The sequence below is a fragment of the Nomascus leucogenys genome, chromosome 6 (assembly GCF_006542625.1).
Source record: "Nomascus leucogenys isolate Asia chromosome 6, Asia_NLE_v1, whole genome shotgun sequence".
In the NCBI taxonomy this organism is placed as follows: Eukaryota; Metazoa; Chordata; class Mammalia; order Primates; family Hylobatidae; genus Nomascus; species Nomascus leucogenys.
Genome location: NC_044386.1, coordinates 44,205,155 through 44,219,049, shown reverse-complemented (window position 1 = coordinate 44,219,049; position 13,895 = coordinate 44,205,155). Strand labels below are relative to the sequence as shown.

The 13,895-nt window shown below is 36.5% G+C and overlaps 1 protein-coding gene across 5 annotated transcripts in view; it reads left to right on the top strand.

Moving 5' to 3' along the window:
* The window catches only part of TCF12 (transcription factor 12), a 380,664-nt gene that overhangs the window by 156,913 nt on the left and 209,856 nt on the right, over positions 1-13,895 (top strand). For 2 of the 5 annotated variants that reach the window (XM_030814045.1, XM_030814044.1), the window contains exon 5: positions 1,677-1,738. The exons of the other annotated variants lie outside the window; for them this stretch is intronic. In XM_030814045.1, the coding sequence (XP_030669905.1) occupies positions 1,691-1,738 (48 nt within the window). In that variant the 5' untranslated portion in view covers positions 1,677-1,690. The remainder of the gene's footprint in view (positions 1-1,676; positions 1,739-13,895) is intronic. 5 annotated transcript variants of the gene reach the window in all.

Genomic DNA, 13,895 nt, shown 5'->3' with positions numbered 1-13,895 from the left:
TTAAGATGCTGAGATTTGTAAATGCATTCAGTTTCTTAAATGTTAAAGGTGAATAAATGTGTATCTTATAGTTCAGGAAATATGCTTAGACATGTAAGTCATATTTGCCTAAAGAGTTACTTTTTAGGCTGGGCGTGGTGGCTCTTGCCTGTAAACCCAGTACATTGGGAGGCTAAAATGGGAGGATTGCTTGAGACCAAGAGTTCGAGACCAGCCTGGGCAACAAAATGAGACCCCCCCTCTCTACAAAAAATAGAAAAAAAAAAAAAAAATAGCCAGGCCTGGTGGTGTGCACCTGTGGTCTGAGCTACTCAGGAGGCTGAAGTGGGAGGCTTGCTTGAACCAAGGGGTCGAGGCTTGTAGTGAAGAAAAAAAAATAGTTGCTGGTTCACACGTGTAATCCCAGCACTTTGGGAAGCTGAGGCAAGTGGATCGCTTGAGTCCAGGAGTTCAACACCAGCCTCTGCAACATGGCAAAGCCCCATCTCTTAAAAATTTAGCCAGGTGTGGTGGTGTTGGCTGTAGTCCCAGTTACTCGGGAGGCTCCGGTGGGAGAATCTCTAGAACCCGGGAGGCAGAGGTTAGAGTGAGCTGAGATTGCACTACTACACTATAGCCTGGGTGGCAGAGGGAAACCCAATCTCAAAACAAAAAACAAAACAAAAAGAAACACAGCCCAAAAAACTTCTTAACTCTTTTAAGACAGCAGTGGAGACGCTGTAATTAGGCAGCAAATAGTTAATTACCGAAATAATTTTCTTGGCTACTGTGAGATTCCAGAGGAGGGAGATTACTTTGGATGGTCAAGAAAGACTTAATAGAGGAGGAAGTGTTTGAGTAGACTGTTACAGGACAGATAGCATTTGAATAGGGCTGGAAGAAAGTCTGAAAATGTGGAATGATGGAAACAGTACAGTGGTTTCATTACAAAATTCGGTAGATAATAAATCAGCTTACTTTGTGGGAAAATAGTATGAGATAAGGCAGGTTAACATTTCTGTGGAAAAAAAAAGTTATCTATTCTTTGGGAGCCAATTAAAAGTAGATTTTATACACAAAATGTTTTATAAATATTAACTTACTGTGGTATGAAGAATGGATCCAAGGTGAAAGAGTGACAAAAAATAGGATGATCTGAAAAGATGTTACATAGACCCACTGATAATGAAATAAGACTTGGACTAGGAGGATAGGAGTCAGATTGCAAAGTTACATAAGAAATTTCACAAAGGGGAAAACATAAAACTGGTACAACTAAGTGACTGGGAAAGATATAAAATCATGTAGACTCACTTCACCCACAAAATGATAACTCCTGAATTAAACTTCATGTGTTTTCTTTAGGCTTTGTCAAGTTAGCTATGGTTGTACTAAAACAGATTGTTTGATTTTGATAGATAGCCTTCCTTAATACATGGGAAAATCGAGTTGTGTGAATAAAGAAATATAAAATAGCTTTTACTCAATTGTCCCATTTGTCAGCATTGATGGGTAATAAAGATTAGTGTTACTTTTTCGTCTCTAGTGGAGATATTTTCTCAAAATTGTGTGTTTGCTATTGTTCTTATTTTTGAAGGGGAAAAAGGTATACATTTTATAGCTACTAGGAGTTCAAATACAGTAATTAGAAAGGACACACAAATTTTGAAATAGTATTTTATGCCTCTTGATCTCAGGTACAATACAAGAGATGAAGCAGTTAAATAGCAAAGCAAGACAGAAGGGTCAGAGAATTAAAGTAAGTGTTTTCTATATATTGCATCTGTGTTACCATTAATCTCTGTTTTGTTATGTAACTGCTCCTTCTGAATGTTCTGAATGTGAAGAAAACTATGAGTAAGAAAAAGGGTGTGTTTTAAAGTTAGGTTTAAATAAAGCCATAAGAGTAAAGTGTTTTTACTCTTAGTTCTGTTTGAAACAGCACCTGCCTATAAATTACAACTTAAATGTTTTTGGATAAGAAAATATTGGGTTGTGATGATATAAGCACCTTTAAATCTCTTGCTAGCAGATATTTAAAGTGAAAGAAAGCACATACTGATCAGATTGCCCATGTTTCCATTTTAAGACAATTAAAGTTTCTGTTTTTTTCAGACTAGCCTTTCTTCCTGGGGACAACACTTACTGAGAGGCTTTGCCATATATCTTTTTGGAAATAACCTTCGTGTCAATTTCTCACCTTACTGTGATTAACTTTCTAGGCCCATGAAATAACATCTTGATCAGGACTGATCTTATCTTTATAGTTTTCTTTTTTAATCTTCTAACTGTTCAGATTTTAAAGTTAACAAGTAAAAATCAAAGCATATTAATCTTTGAATCTTTATGTCCCTTTTTGTAATTGTTGAGGTCTTTCTTGACAGCCTGTTTAATATTTTTTCCCTAAGTTTAGAGATTGCTTATTTGTGGGAATAAAAAGTAGGGTAAATTCTGGCCGAACACTTTTGGACCCACTTGGGTTTTTAAATTAATAACAATGAAATCATAACCAGCACTTGTCACAATTTAGTTTACACACTTTCACGTTACCTGCTTTGATCTTCACACCAGCTCACCAAGAAGCCATTTTTAAAATCCTCTCCATTTTAGAGGTGACAGAATTGAAGCTCAGAAAAGGTAGATAACTTATCAGATACTAAATACTTAGGACTTTATCCAGGCTGTCTCTAAATTACTGTCCCTTTTTACTGTGTTGCATTTGCCAAATTATAAAAGAGACCCCCAGAACAATTATTTCTACTTGTGCAGGACTTTAAGGACAGAGTCACTAGAAGTTTTTTATTTGTTTGTTTGTTTGTTTTTTGAGACGGAGTCTCGCTGTGTCACCCAGGCTGGAGTACAGTGGCGCAATCTCGGCTCACTGCAAGCTCTGCCTCCTGCGTTCACGCCATTCTCCTGCCTCAGCCTTCCAAGTAGCTGGAACTACAGGTGCCCGCCACCACTCCCGGATAATTTTTTTGTATTTTTAGTAGAGACAAGGTTTCACCGCTTTAGCCAGGATGGTCTCGATCTCCTGACCTCATGATCCGCCTGTCTTGGCCTCCCAAAGTGCTGAGATTACAGGCATGAGCCACCACACCCGGCCTTAGAAGTTTTAAGATAATGGTACTGCCATCTTACTTCTTATAAAAGCAGTATTCATATTTTATATATTTAAAAAAATGAGCCATAGGATGAATCAAACAGGTTTGCTTCTAGTTTTCACCACTCTATTTGACCTTGGACAAGAGAGTTAATTCCTGAGCCTCATATTTCTCATCTCCAAAGAGCTTTTTCTCATAGGAAGTGTGCAAGAATTAATAGAGGAAGTTTTATACAGTATTTAGCTCATATAGAAATCTATACATTGTTCCGTTTATATTCCCATGAGAAATTTCATGCCCATTTTGATTTAAAAAAAAAAATGATGTTAGGAATTTTTCAAATCTTGGATGGTCATTGGAGAGGCAGCTGTTTTGAATTCCTGGAGTATATCCTGAAAAGATGATGGACTATTAGGGTTTTTAAATGCCCAACAAGAAGTTTGTTTGTTTGTTTCTTTGTTTGTTTGAGACAGGGTCTTGCTCTGTCGCCCAGGCTGGAAATGCAGTGGCACAGTCATGGCTTACTGCAGCCTTGACCTCCCAGGCTCAAGTGCCTCTCTCACCTTAGCCTCCTGAGTAGTTGGGATTACGGAGGTGTACCACCACACTTGAACTTTTGGAAAGTTCACTGTATTGCAGGTCTTGGGATTTGGAGATTATTGGGAAAAAGAAATAAGGCAACCCACATTCTTATGAATGTAAATTTATACAAATCTATATTCTTGTAACAGATTGCAGATTAATACATTCTAGGAAAAGAAGAGGTTTCAGTTCCTCAAAACTGTTTAAAAGGATATGCATCTCACAAGGCATTTAAGAGACCTAAATTAGCTTATATAGGCCAAAGGATTGGTGTCATCAATAATTGTTAGATTTCTGTGTCATGTATTTTTGTTGTCATATACTTAAACACTTTTATTCTGAGAACAAGCTTGAAATGTTTCCCTTCAACATATTGAACTGATGCTTTAATCTTCTTCTTATAAAATGAAATAATTATTTAAATGTCATTTTACATCATAATCAGTTTGTTGCTTTGTGCATGGAGGAGAGTATATTCTGGTGGTTAGGACTGGAAATTATTTTGTGATTAAGTAATTAAGTGCCAGCTGTCCTGAACCAAATATCTTCTCGATGTTGGTAATACTGTTGCATCTTATTGAGTTGACTTTTCTGAGTTTTTGCTGTGTGTGTATTACTCTTTATTTTCCATTAATTTTGCCTTACTTCCTTAGATAATTTTTCCTCAGTATCTTTCTTCCTTGCTTCAAGTTTTGTAGTCTCTTGGAATTCCGTATGCACATCTTTATGTTGTTAACATGGAAATCTTTTTTTTTCCAGCTCCTTTCATTCATGAAGCTTTTTTTTTTTTTTTTTTTCTTTCTTGAGACGGAGTCTCGCTCTGTCGCCCAGGCTGGAGTGCAGTGGCGCAATCTCGGCTCACTGCAAGCTCCGCCTCCCAGGTTCACGCCATTCTCCTGCCTCAGCCTCTCCGAGTAGCTGGGACTACAGGCGCCCGCCACCACACCTGGCTAATTTTTTGTATTTTTAGTAGAGACGGGGTTTCACCGTGGTCTCGATCTCCTGACCTCGTGATCCGCCCGCCTCGGCCTCCCCAAAGTGCTGGGATTACAAGCGTGAGCCACCGCGCCCGGCCCATTCATGAAGCTTTTATTGAGATTCCACTATTTCCTTCTCACTGCAATTAGTTGTGGGAAAACAAAAATCATCAGTTTATATTTCATAAAGGGAGTCCTCATTCTTATGGGAAAAACAGAGATTATTGTACTGTAAAATGATAAAAGCTATGATAAGGATGGCCTAGGGGAGAGTAAAAGTCCAGAAATAGAAGGAATATTTGTTTATGAAACCTCCAGGGCATATTGTATACCAAGTGAAAATGATAATCTGTTTTGTAATACAAGGAACAGAGAATTTAAGCCTGAGTTCTCTCATTAGACAAATGAACTTGATCAAATGTGTCATTTTTTCTGGGCATGACATGAGGTTTCTTTCTTTCTTTTATTTTTTTAATTTGAGACAGGGTCTTGCTCTGTTGCCCTGGCTAGAGTACAGTGACACAATCATGGCCTATTGCAGGCTTGACCCCATGGGTTCAGGTGATCCTCTGCCTCAGTCTCCCAAGTAGCTGGGACTACAGGCCTGTGCCACCATGTCTGGCTAATTTTTTGTAGAGACAGGGTCTCACTTATGTTGCCCAGGCTGTTATCAAATGCGTGAGCTCAAGTGATCCTCCTGCCTTGGCCTCCCAAAGTGCTGAGATTATAGGCATGAGCCACTGCGTTCGGATGGGCATCAGATTTCTAATGTGTACAACAAAAATTTTGAATAAGATCATAGTTTCTCAAACTGTCCTTAATAGGATATTAACAAGCAGTGTACAAATACAGAGCTTTGTAGTCCAAAACATTTATGTATTAGTTAAAATTAAATAGGCTTTTTTTGTTATTAGATTTCTTAGTTTTTAATAGGTTGTAGTAAATGATAAATCTTTAAGAAAGGAATAGAATAGGCCGGGCCCAGTGGCTCACACCTGTAATCCCAGCACTTTGGGAGGCTAAGGCGGGTGGATCACAAGGTCAGGAGATCGAGACCATCCTGGCTAACATGATGAATCCCCGTCTCTACTAAAAATACAAAAAATTAGCCGGGCGTGTTGCCAGGCGCCTGTAGTAGTCCCAGCTACTGGGGAGGCTGAGGCAGGAGAATGGCGTGAACCTAGGAGGCGAAGCTTGCAGTGAGCCGAGATCGCGCCACTGCACTCCAGCCTGGCTCTGTCTCAAATAAAAAAAAAGAAAAAAGAAAGGAATAGAATAAACTTCTTCCCACATTTTTTTCCATCATGGAATTCCCTCGATATTACCTAAGAAATGTAGTTTGACTGCTAGTAGCAGTCTCAAGAAATAGTAAGTTAGGCAGTGTAAACATTTAGCTCTTAACTTAGATCTGTGATCCATTTGAGTTTGTTTCTGTATAAGATGTCAAGTCAGGGTCAACGTTAATTTTTTTTTCATAAGGCTGTCCAGTTTGCCACCACCGTTTGTTGAAAAGATTTTTCTTCCCTCCCATTGATTTAACTTGTTATCTCTGTTAAAAATCTGTTGGCCATATGTGTGAGGATCAATATCTGGGCTCGTACCTTTAAAACAAATCTTGGTATCAGGTAGTATAAGTCTTCCACCTTGTTATTCTGTTTCAAAATTGTTTGAACTGTTCTATGTTCTTTGCATATACATTGAAAATTTTAAAACCAGTATGTCAGTTTCTACGAAGCTGTGTAGGATTTTGATTAGGATTGCATTGAGTCTGTAGATCAGTTGGAGGAGGAACTTAACAGTGTGGAGGCTTTTGATTCATGCATGTGATATATCTCTATAGTTAAGTCTTTACTTTCCATATATATATATATGCATTTGGTTTTTTAATTTTTGGCAAGGCTTTGCTCTGGCGCCCAGGCTAGAGTGCAGTGACATGATCTCTGTTAGTATTTTTAGATAGTTTTTAGTGAACAAGTCTTGCACATCTTCTGTTTATTAACTAAATGTTTCATAATTTTTGATGCTGTTATAAGTATTTTTAATTGCATTTTTTTGGATTACAGGCACCCGCCACTGCGCCTGCCTAATTTGTATATTTTTTTTTTAGTAGAGACAGGGTTTCACCATCTTGGCCAGGCTGGTCTTGAACTCCTGACCCGAAGTGATCCGCCCACCTCGGCTTTCCAAAGTGCTGGAATCGCAGACGTGAGCTACCACGCCTGTAGTTTAAAAAAAAAAAAAAAAAAAAAAAAAAACTTTTGCTTGTACTTTCTTTGTAAGAATTTGTTATCATGCTAATCCTGGCCTGAAAGAATTAGTTGAGAAGTATTACTTCTTCAAATTTATTGACAAAATTGTGAATAATATTTTCTTCTTTTTCATTTTTGTATTAGTTACCTATTGTTAACTAGGTACCAGAAACTTAAATAACACATTTATTGTCTCGTCTATGAGATGGGGGAAATATAGTATTATTCAATATATAGATTAATATAGGTTAAATTAACTGACACAATGCATGGATGTTCTTAACACAGTGCTGGCATGTAGTATGTACTCAATAAAACTGTTGTGATGATCAAGATGACACCAGAGGTACTTATTGACACTTTATTTTCCAGTTATCAATATGTTTCATTTTGCTTTAGGGTATTCTTTAGCAAATCTTAATGCGACTTCTGCCTGCCTAACAGTATTTGTTCTGCTTTTGCTGCTCCCATTTGAAGCTGTGCTGGTGTATTAGCATCTTCTAAACTATTCATACAAAACCCAGCGAGTTTAACTTGTAATTTGGCAGACTGGTTTGTACTTCATTTAAATTTTTACTGTTTATTATCATCCTGTCCCCTAGACTACTAGGGAGTCCAATTGTACTAACCAAACCTTGGAAGGTATGATGTGGTATGTGCATCCCAGGCCCAGACCTCATGAAAAGGTTATTCAGTTTATTAAAATATTTTCAGATAATGTCTCTCTTTTCTTGTGACCATAAGCTCCTTGAAGGCAAAGGCTTTTATTTATTGTTGCATCCTATCATCTGGCACAATGCCTAATATATTATAGGCAGTACTACACATATATACATATGCATTATCACACTTCCATATGCATATTTTAATTTCTTTAATTTCATTAATAACTAGATTGACATGAAAAGATAGGTAAAAAAATAAGATGAGTATTGAAGGAGAAAATGGGGGCTAAAAATCGAGAGAAGGTAAGACGAGAAGATGAAGTATCAAAAAGCACACCTGGCATTTAGGATAGATTGATAGTATGCATTAAAAATATTAGAACTCAAAGCAGACAGGAAATCCACTTCAGTTATTGCTGCTGATGAAAACCATCATATTTGATCACATAGATAATTTAGTTTATGTCACAATTAGCTTTAATTTTCTTAGGAAGGGTATAAGAAAAGAAAGATAATACTGTGACCTATTGCTATCAAAGTAATGCTGGTCTTCTATGTTTGTAAGTATCTGAAAATTTTATATTATGTGCAAATGTAATTAGCTCATTATATTTTTGCAAGTATGTGAAAAGTTTGTATTGGGTGCAAATATAGTAAAGCAGTATCAGTTTGGACTAAATGTCTGAATTGAAGTGTAATTTTACTTTTTAGGAAATAACTGCTTTTTACTTTTAATTATATGTATTAGCTGAAACTAATCCAATAAAGTAATGCCACTTAAACTTTCTTCACAGTTTACATACACACATCAGAATAGAGTTTTTCTCTGGTAATGGATCAGATAGTTATTTCTTTGATTCTGTACTAGGTGAAGATGCTGACTTGTGTTTTCATACCATGTTATATGAAGAATACTATTTTTCACACTAGAATCATGGCCATGGAAGGAGATGCTTCCACTGAGAAGCATTAAAAAATCCATGAGAATTGCTGGCACTTCCACATCTCATGCTCACTCCAGGATACAAACCATGCTTTTTGGTAGAGTAGGGATGGAGTGGAACAGTAGTTCTTTTTCTGCTTTCATTTTTTATAAATTCACATAGTTTGATTAGATCAATTGACGTAAGATACGAATCGGTATATCTGGACACACAAATAACCACAAAATCCCTCCGCCGTGTGATTTTATTCAATTCTAGTAGATGTTCCTCAAACTGGTAAATGAGTAGCCCCTGGCGGTTGTTCCTCAGCCTTGTTCTCTAACGTGGTTAGAGAAGGAAATGCCTTTACTTACTGATTTTTTTCAGTGAAAGGAGACTGACAACCATGCAGAAATAAGTAAAATGGTCTTTAGTTACAAAAGTGCTTTGGAAAGGGGAGGGTAGTGTATTTAGAATTTAATTCCTTTATTCTTTGTAGCAATAAGGTCTAACCTAAAGAGATATTTTCTTTAAATAAATCTATAAAGTATTAACATATTAATAGGAAGACTCACAGATTCTGAATCTGTGATTTTGGGATATTTAAGGAGACTTAAAGATCATTCTAAAAATGCTTTCTCAAATTAAAACAGCAGCTTTCTTGAAAAATAATTTAGATGCTCTTTCAAATTGAAAAATTACAGAAGTTAAAAATGAGGAATTTTTCCACATCCAAGAAAAACCTGATGAGTTACTTCACTAAGCTGCTCATTGAAAAGTCTACTGACAGGATTATATTTTAGTTTTAAGAAGCTAATTTATCATTTAAAGGTTATCTCTAAAAGTTAGGTTTTGTATATCTAATGTACTCACAGTTACACCTACCTCTCATGACTTGATAGTGAAACCTTTCTGTTTTTCAAAGGGAGTTCCAGCATTTCAGCTGCTGAGCACTCTGCAAGAGAAACTGTATACTGTACATCAGAAAGCAGGGGTACTGTCTGCCTTTGGTGTTAAGTAGAAATGAAGACTTCCTTCATTACCCATTCTTTGTTGGAATATTCACATGGCACCTGTGTCCTTTAGCCAGATAATCACTGTTGATTTCAGAGATCTAGGAATTGAGGAAGGGGATAATAGGTCTGTCTCTTAACAAGCCGTTTTGCATTCAGTTGCTATTTCTGGGAAGCTTCAGTACTGCAGAACAAATCAGAGTCCCTAAGGAAGACTAGTGCCCCCTATCATGCTGTTTCTCTTGTTGAGCATTCAATTGATGTTGGATTTAGGGCCCTGACCCAAAAGATTTTGATATCCATGTGAATAATTTCCTTTTCTGCAATTGTCAGTGCATTACAGCTAGGCCATTCGGATGCCTTTTATTAAAATGGAGTTATATAGCCTTTTCCAATTAATTATAATGAATATTCTTAACTATAATTGCCAAATCATTATCATAAACTTCATCTAACATAAGGGTACTCAACTACTGGCTCTGACGCTGTAGAAATTTGCCTGTAGGTTTTTTGAGGCCGCTGTATGCATTTTCCATGGGAATTATCTTAGCATCCCAGAAGACTACTGTACCTATTCCCACCCTGGGCAAGAGAAAAGTTCTGCGGTAGATAAAAATGTCTGCAGTAGATGTCCACTTAGCAGCGGAGGGTTTTCCATTTCCCATTTTGTTTGTGGCTTCATCAGAGTCCCCCAGTCCAAACAGCTTACTAAAGCTCTTATGACTGTCTCCACTATTGTGAGCACCATTTGCCAAACTGGGTAGTAAAATTTTGTTTTGTTTTGTTGTTGCATTTTCCTACTTTCATTCCTTTATCACTTATGAATTACCGTTTGAACAGATTTATTCTTCATTTTGTATGGCTTCAGCCTATCATTGAGCCATTCAATTCACAATAGTTCTAGTGGGGAGCAGTTATTACTAGAAAGGCAACATTGCATGGTGGGCTCTGGACAGACAGTCTGGATTCAAATCCCCATTCTGCTATTTACTGTTAGTCTTTGGGTGAACTGTGTAAATTTTCTGTGCCTCTTGCCTCGTCTGTGGAATGGGAATAATAGTAACTAGTTCATAGTGTTGTAAAGATTAAATGAATAAAGCCTTTAGCCCAAGTTCTGGCAAATGATATTGCCAAATGTATGCTTATGCTATTATTATTTTTATTATAATAATAGTTTTTATTTTTTAGATGGAGCCTCACTCTGTCACCCACGTTGGAGTGCAGTGGCGCGATCTCAGATCACTACAGCCTCCGCCTCCTGGGTTCAAGCGATTCTCCTACCTCAGCCTCCCAAGTAGCTGGGACTACAGGCGCATGCCACTACACCCAGCTAATGTTTTTTGTTTGTTTGTTTTTGTTTTTGTTTTTTGTATTTTTAGTAGAGACAAGGTTTCACCATGTTGGCCAGGCTGGTCTCGAACTCCTGACCTCAAGTGATCCACCAGCCTCAGCCTCCCAAAGTACTGAGATTATAGGCAAAAGCCACTGCACCTGACCCATGCTATTATGGTTAATACTGTTACACAAAACCTCAAATTAGGGAGGATGAGTGAAGATTTGGTAATCTATTCCTGGAAGGAACCACTGATCTATCAGCTGTGGCTTATCTACTTTCACCTTCAAGGTAATGAATCTAGGCCAGGGATTTAGCACATATGCGAGCCAGTTATTAAATAAACATTGTTTCACTATTATACTTTTAATTGGAACTTACCCTTAAAGATGATTGGCTTTAGTTATGGGGCAGGAAGAGGGAGTGTAAATAAGTGGCTCATGGTCAACTGCCCTGACTAGTAGCAGAATTCAAAAGTACTGTCTTAGTGGTTCCTACCAAGATATGCAGTACTATTTTAATCATGAACTATGTATTATTATGGCCATGGGTCAGAATCTAAAAATCAGCAGCAGCCAACCTTGTTGCCATGACTCTAACAGTCCACACAACACTGGCTATCAAGATAGGATACCAGTGACAAACTAAAAATGTATGGTATGTCTTGCAGATTTTAATCTACTGGTGCCTGGAGTAATGTATGCAACTTTATTTATAGACACTTAAGATGAACTGAAGAGGCTAGCAAAGATTAACTCATTTAACAAATGTGTCTTGAACATTTTTTATGGCAAAGGACTGCCTTTGGACCCAGGCCAAACTATTTCAGATAAGAATATAGCTACACTAAGGGTTAAGTGAACTGATAAGGAAATGTAATCATGATTGCTTTGCTTTTTATCATTTGGGAAGTGTGTCACAAATTACATACAACTTACAAGGGGATTTTGGAAGCCACCTTTCGTAAGTTTGGAGCTTTCATGATGCAGCAAGAGATATGAGACTTTCCCCCTAAACGATAGTACATTTCTATTCTAGAGAACAGTTTGGCAATATCTAGTAAATTTGAACACCAGCATACTTTGCAAACCAGTAATTTCACATTTAGATAATTAACCCTGAGAGAAAATTTCATATAAATTTGTACAAGGAGACATATTCCTAAAATGTTTGTAACAACCTTACTTGTAATAGGGAGACATTGGAGGCAAGCTGAATGTCAATAGGGAATTGGATAAATTGTGGTGTGTTTATAAATAGAATATTCTATAGGAGTGACATGTATATACCAGTGCTACACATTGTCAGCATGCATCAGTCTTATATATTGAATGTTAACGGAATAAAGAAAAAGAGATACTATTTAGAAACATAAAAAGTGATGCTATATATCATTTAGATAATAATATCTAATGGAAGTATTAAGTAATGTGTGAAAATGATAAACAAATTTAGGATAGTGTTTGCTTCTAATGGGAATTATAATTACATAGGGGTTTAAACTATACTGGTAATGTTCTATTTGTTAAGTTGTGGGCACATGACTTTTTATTATGTACATTTTAATATGTCTGGACTAGTTTAGAAACATTTAAAAATTGAAAGAAAATGTGTCATATGTTGTTGACGTTTGCATTTCAGTGGAGATAAAATGAGAGATTTTTTTCATGCTTAGTTGATGCTATTTTTGTACGTTCTCTATTTTCTACAATGGGTATATGTTATTTTAGTCATGTTAAAGGAAAATCTGAGAAATAATGTATCTTTTAGAAAAATAAACGACTGTTTTAGGAATTTTTGGAAAATATAGGCAAATGAAATGAAAAAAATATTAACGCTTTTTATAATTAATTTTGTAGTCTTCTTTCTATCAACTTTATTTATTTGTTTTTAATTTTTAAAATTTTTTTGAGATGAGCTCTGGCTCTGCTGCCCAGGCTGGAATGCAGTGGCGTGATTCTGGCTCACTGCAGCCCCCAACTCCTGGGCTCAAGGGATTCTTCTATCACAGCCTTCCAAGTAGCTGGGACTATAGGCGTATTCTACCATATCTGGCTAATTTTCTTGTATTTTGTAGCACCAGAGTCTCACTATGTTGCCCAGGCTGGTCTTGAACACCTGGGCTGAAGTGATCCTCCTACCTCGACTTCCCAAAGTATTGGGATTACAGGTGTGAGCGACCACACCCAGCTCTATAAATTTTATAGAAGTTAAGCATTATTATATATTCTTTTTTGCTCCTATTTTTCCGACCTGTTGTTATAAAATAAACATTTAATATATGGGACTGGTATTTTAAAGTTACTTTAAAATATGTTATCCTCTGAATGTAAGAACATGGTTTTGCTCATTGGCTGATGTTCTCTCTTCTTGCAATTAGTTGTTGCTTGTTAAGCATGGGTTTTAATAAAATTATCTTGTACCTTATGTTTGATTTATTTTAACTGATTTTACAGATATCAGGAAATAATAAAAATATATACTGTGGAGTTATATGCTCAGTGATAATACTGTTGATTTATAGTAGAAGATAAAAGCTTTAAATTATGTAAAATGTGAGATTTTCTTGGGAGGGGGATAGTAACAATTTAACTCTTAATTTTACTGGTTGTATATAGTATGTGATAGATTTATGAACATGACAGTGGAATTATAGTTTTACAATGTGAGCTCTTTAGGATTTGATGTAGTGCTAGTGAGTGCTAGTGGTACTACAAAAAGAAATAATAGGGCTAATACTGTTTTACAATGTACCAGGCCCTGTGACTTACAGGATAACATAAACCAGTTCTTGCCAAACTTCATTTTGTTTATAAATCTCCTTTAAATCTTGTTAAGATGCAGATTGTGGATTCACTAGGCCTAGGACTCTGCCAGAGCTTCTGCATTTCAACAAACTCCCAGAATTTGCCAATCAGTCAGTTTTAAGGACCACATTTTTAGTAGTGAGGATGTAGATTAGTGCTTCTCAAACGATCTGCAAAAGACTAGCTTTTAAAAAAATACTATCTACTATTTCACAAAAGAATACTTCCTGGAAATAAAGAATATATAGAAGGCAAAGGGAGAA